The sequence below is a fragment of the Oryzias melastigma genome, unplaced genomic scaffold (assembly GCF_002922805.2).
Source record: "Oryzias melastigma strain HK-1 unplaced genomic scaffold, ASM292280v2 sc01949, whole genome shotgun sequence".
Lineage (NCBI taxonomy): Eukaryota > Metazoa > Chordata > Actinopteri > Beloniformes > Adrianichthyidae > Oryzias > Oryzias melastigma.
Window position 1 is genome coordinate 1 of NW_023418527.1, and position 5,917 is coordinate 5,917.

Sequence of the window (5,917 nt, forward strand, 5' to 3'; positions counted from 1 at the left end):
TCCATCTGTGAAAAAAGCAGCCTTCTGTACACCCCCAGAGTCTTAGCCTCATGCACCTGAGCATTCACACAGACGCATGTTCACCAATGTTTTGCTTGAATTCGACAGCCATGCATTGATGTTCGCCCACCTTCTCCTAGTGTCCTTCAGTGTGATGGAGGCTGCAGTGTGCACACCTGTGCTGTTCGGTGTGTCTCTGCCTTCTCCAGTAAACCACAATCTAATGTCTGCACAGCCTTCATGTGTCTGATACTCACGCAGCAGATACTCGGCAGCATCCTGGTCATAGTCAGCGTCGTCTGGGAAATGATTGATTTGTGAGCAGACGCCTCTCTTCAGACCTTCAAACAAGAAAAACAGACAATATTGGGGAAAAAAAAACCTCCCTTGTGCACATTTTATCAAAACTTGAAGCTCCTGCATGTTATTCTACACACAAGCCACCCTACAGCCAAAACGCTGCAAATTTAATTCCTCATATGTTGCAAACAGATGCTGAAGGTACCAGAGGGAAGAGTGAGCTGACAGGAAAGGAAAACAGGTAAAGAAGAGGGCTGTAATGATGATGAAAGTGGGGGAAAATGTGAACAAAACCACATATTTTCAAATGTTAAAAGGTTTTTTTAGGTAAAACGTGATGAGAGACACAGTGAGAAGGTTCTATTGATAGAGAGAAGTTAAACACACGGATGAAGTGCAAGGACAGTTAAGAGGAAGACATAATAAAAGAATAAAAATAAAGAGGAATAAACAGAAGCAACACTTTCTACTTCATTTAAATAACATCAGAATGCAGCAATCTTATGAGCTGATCCCTTTGCTGACACCTAAACAGCTTTTTTGAGTTTTTTGTGCATAAGAATGAGGATGTATTTTGGAAGTATTGCTGTCATACCACAGACATGTGGTGCAGAACATGCAAGAGAGATGACATGTCTGGAAACATCTCAATATGCTCCCAAAGAGATTGCAGAAGTGATCCTTGTTCTTGTTCTTTATTCTATGCAATCACTAGGGCTGGGTATCGATTAAAATTTCCAGAAACGATTCGATTCACAAGAGTCTGAATTGATTTGATTCCAATTTTTTTCAATTTTTTTGATTCTTTTAATTCAGTTTTGACACATTTATATACATTTGTTTAGAAATACATTAATAATCTACTATATGTTTTGAATATATTTATGTTAATCTAATCTAGTTCACATACTTTAAAATGTATTGGTGAAAGAAGGAAATTTTTAACAGCATACAGTGTTACATAGTTTCTCAAAAGGAGAATTTCTAACAAAAATGTTCAGATTATTAATATTTCAAACATTGTTCTTGCTTCTCCTGGAGGGCATTTTAATTTGGCCACTAGGTGGCGATCACACCATAGAATCACACCTTATTCCAGATGAAAAAGAAAGTATAAGCAAAATATGGTTTAAGTAAACAAATGGTTACTTTAAAAAATATTTTCTTAAAAGAGCTTGAAATGTTCATGCCTGAGAGTTTATAAAGATTTTTATTTAGTCAGCAATGTATGTTTAGGTTGACTGAGCGTTAGCGTTAACTGTCCTATGGGAAATTCCATTAAACGTTAGCATCAAGCTAGTGGACTTTAGCTTTATGTGATAAATCTTTTTATATTTGTTATGTATCGATTCATGATCTATTAAGCTTAAATGGATTTAAATCGATTAATCGATTTTGCCAACCCTGCTCTAGCTATCAGTGTTTTCTGACATGCAGCTCTTTGGCTCAAAGTTGCATTTTCATCTGTGGAATCTACTTTGTCCACTGGAGCTAAAAACATTGACCTAAAAATACTTTAGCAATGCATCAGTTACCTGCTCCTTTTTTGTTGTTGTCTTTTTTTATCAAAAATTTCTTTCAATCCCATTGGTTGATATTTTCAAACCAAGGTTTAACACTCCAACATCTATTCAAAAGAGCTCAAATAAATGGGCCTAATATAAAACAAAAGTTACTTCAGACCATGTTTTTTTTTTTCATTCGTTTGGACTTAGCATGACGCTTGAACTGTCCTTAGATGATTGAAGCATACTTCAGTTAATTTAATCAGACTCGAAACACATTTTAAAGACCCACTCTGATGAAAATGATGTATTTGTCATATTCTTGAGACATTTTTCTCATGATGAAGGACATGTATTAAGGAAATTAAGTTCAAAATTATATTTTCAAGTGTTTCTTGTTTATTTCAGATGCATAAATGTAGATAAAAAAAGTGAGTACTTATGAAGTAGAAACCACAAACTCCCTGCTTTATTTCATTCAGATGAATCCGCTTGTGTGCCTACATTTTCCTGTACTGCTGGATAGATTTAATATTTTTGCTGCATTGTTCATCTTAGGTGGAGATGTGAGGGGTTATAAGCTAGCAGGAGAGATAGAGTAAACAGATTGATGTTGGGAAGCAACAGCAGAGGTGAATTTCTAACGAACTACTACTGAAAATATGTCCTACAAAAGGACTTTTTGGTTTTGGCAAAAACAGCATAAATGTAATTCATTAAAAGACCATTGTGAATATTTTTCAAATGGATCAAAAGGTGATCAGAGTTTAAACCAAGCAGCTCCACAAAATTCCACTCTGGGCACAAACTACTTTTAAATAATTAAATTGAAATGAAAATATCCTCCATGCAACTTAGTTTGATGGTAACAGCTGAATCTTGTCACATCAAAGAGCAACCCGAAAAAAAACTTCAACCTAAGAGGTGAAAATTCACAGAAAATCCGGCAGTTTCACCTTCCAGGCAGCAGATTCTCCACAGGCCAGAGTGGGTGAGAGCCCCGGGGTCTTTCTTATCCTTGTTGTTGGAGTCCTCCTGGGATGAGTTAGCCGTGCTGTTACAGATGAAGGCTCGGGCGTACAGCCAGTAGTCTGTACCGATGGCGACCGTCATGAGGGCGAAGGCGGCAAAAGCGCCCATGGTGGTCAGCAGCACCTGGATGCCGCGCTCCCACCAAATCATTGCCGGCCTTGGAAGAAAACTAAGGTCTGGTGAGAAAAAAAAAATTTAAATGATCAGAGAGGGAGGCTTCATTCGACCCTTAAGGAGAATTTAAAAATGCAGGGCTCTAAGCCATGGTGTATTTTTGGTTAAACCTCCCCTGCTGCAGAATACAGTAACTCTAAAAAAAAAAAAAAATGTCTTGAAGGACATTATGTAACATCCAGCATGACCTTCACTTTTAGGCGCCCACACAGCTGTTTGTTGTGATCACTACTCCCAGGATGCTTCACCACGCAGTCTCCAAGGTAGGAAGGGAGAAGGTGAGGTTCATCTATTTCCTTCAGCGTGTGGTAAAACTCTGAGTGTCCAAAATTCCTAATTCAGACATGAAAGAGTAAATGCAGCCATTCCTTGAGCATGCATTCTTGGAGACACGTCCCTTGTGGTACCACCTACTGGGGCTCTTTTTGATCAAAACACAGAGCCTGGAGCGCTAAAACATGTTGGCAGTGTGGAGCCAGGGACAAAATGTCGACCCAGCTGCAGGAACAAAACCCACACAGAATCCAGTTCGGTTGCAGGAGGTGATTCAAAAATATGCCCAAGGTATTAAATGTGCACACACAGAATTACACGCTCCCAGTGTCTTCAAAAATGCCCCTTTTTGTGTTTTTTATCCTTTTATTTTCTTAATTTATTTCTGTACTACAGCCCTCTTTTCTTTCTCGCTTATGAAAATAACTTCCTCTTTGATTTGAAAATTAAAAGCTGCCAAGTGGACGAGCAGCGAAAACAAGGAACTGTGCAGAGAATACAAACTCTGCAGTGAGCTCTGAACCAAACTGTTTATTCAGATGCTCTGGAGGGTGTTTCCATGGAGACCACATTTTTAAACTAACAAAGTGTGATGCAGCTATGACCCCGAGGAGGACCTGAAACCTGGAACATGCAAAGGTGAATCCCATAGTGTCACGTAGAATCATTGCAATACCTCTACACTACATAAAAAATAACAATATTCACAATATAATTTCATTTTTACATATTTTATTGCATTTTTTATGATTTTAAATGCTGGAAATTCTCTTTTTTTTCATTTTATTCATAGTAAGATTAAACATGGAAAGAAATTAGGGACATTAGTCCAAAGCTTAAGATGAAAACGTAGACTTAGAGGAACATAAATGATTAAAAATGTATTTGTTGTTTTCAGATTCAGCTGGAACTGATATATTGGAAATTTACTATTTGTGAAATATCTGACAAAAACATTTAGTTTGGCACAGATCTTGTGAATTTGTCTTGACTGGAACAATCAATATCATTTTTGATGGTTTGTTTCTAACAATGGGGATTCTTTTCTTCACCACTCTAATGTCAATAACCAACTATGCCAGGCTTTTCTAGCATTTCTAACATGAAATAGCACAAATCAGAGTTGCTGTTATATCACTATGATCCAGAAAGGTGATCCTCCCCTCTCGGGATTGGTTGCCTTCATGAGACTCAGCAACAGCGTATTGATCACTGCAGATATGATGCAGAACTATAAATGTAGGAACTCGATGTTCAGTATGAAAAACACAGATGCTCTGCAGGGAAACACTTAGTCAGGTTTGACTCAAAGTCATGTCCTGTGGTGTTTTTGGCTGTGCTTCCCTGTTGACTTCCACCAAGGTTACATACAGTACAGTCCTATGAGAGAAAAGTTTTGTCACATTTAAAGTTGGAATTGAGACCTCTAAGAAAATATTCTAAAAAACAATGAGACAAATTTCTGGAGGAGCACATTAAAATGCTGGGACTGCTTAATTTGAGCACTTTGGTGAAGCTGCAGTGCCAAGCAGAGGTGCCAAGTCCAAGTCAGGTCTCAAGTTTTTACTCCAAGTCCCAAGTCTATAGTCAATACACAGAGGTAGGTCTCTGAGACATAGTCTAAGTCAAGACTCAGGTCTCTAAGAAAGTCACTGAGTGCAGGTCCTACCTAAGAGTTTCAGAGTCCAAGTCCAAGTCAAGTTCCAACTGAGCAGGTCTCAAAGACCAAGTCGACTCCCAACTAAGAGTTTGAGAGTCCAAGTCAAGCCTCCCTTAAGCAGGTCTCAGAGCAAGTCCAAGTCAAGCCCCAACTAAACAAGTCTCAGACAATTAATCTAAGTCAAGCACCAATAAGCAAGCCTCAGACATTTAGTCCAAGTCAAGCTCAAACTAAGCAGGTCTCAAAGCAAGTGCAAGGCAAGTCCCAACTAAGCAAGTTTTAGAGACCATTTTCATGTCAAGCCCCAATAAGCTCTAAAACGTGCTTTGCTGGGGCTTGAATTGGACTAAGTCTAAGACAAGTGCCACCAAAGCAAGTCTCAGAGACCAAGTCCAAGTCAAGTCCCAACTAGGCAAGTCTCAGAGACCAAGTCCAAGTCAAGCCCTAACTAAGCAAGTCTCAGAAACCAAGTCCAAGTCAAGCCTCAACTATCTGGTTACATGTCAAGTTTCAAGTCTCTAGTCAGGTAAAAATGACCTAGAGTCCAAAATAAGTTCAGTTTTATTGACCCAAGTTCTGGGATCACAAGTCAGATATAGTTTCAGTAAAATCTAATAACAAGTCTTTTAAGTCTATTTCTCTGGTAGGAGCTTTCTGATGGAGATGTTCCATAAAAGTTCTGAATGTTTGTGCATTTTTGCTTTAAAGGGATTTCCTCAAATACACAAATCTATTCCAACCTTCTAATTCCTGAACTGTTATTTTAAAACATTTGCCTTAATTAATTTTGAAGAGGGAATTGGAGTATCATAAAGGCAAACTGTAAGGATCTGTGTGAAAAGAACTAAAAAACTAAAAATACAGCTGAGTATCTTCTACATTGAACACATTCTGTGTTATTTGTTTTTTTTTTCCATAACCCAAGTTTTTAAATTGTTTACAGTAGCTTTTAGGGGGGAGTTTTCCTCTGACA

General features: G+C 38.2%; 1 protein-coding gene across 1 annotated transcript; it reads right to left on the reverse strand.

The window, feature by feature from the left end:
- Nucleotides 1-56: 56 nt before the first annotated feature.
- LOC112138761 (voltage-dependent calcium channel gamma-8 subunit-like) lies at nucleotides 57-3,686 on the reverse strand (the record flags this gene model as incomplete). Its single annotated transcript, XM_024261391.2, has 2 exons — nucleotides 2,762-3,686; nucleotides 57-341 (listed from the first exon to the last, which is right to left on the reverse strand). Coding segments are annotated over exons 1-2 (511 nt in total), but the record flags the coding sequence as incomplete, so codon positions are not given.
- Nucleotides 3,687-5,917: the final 2,231 nt, after the last annotated feature.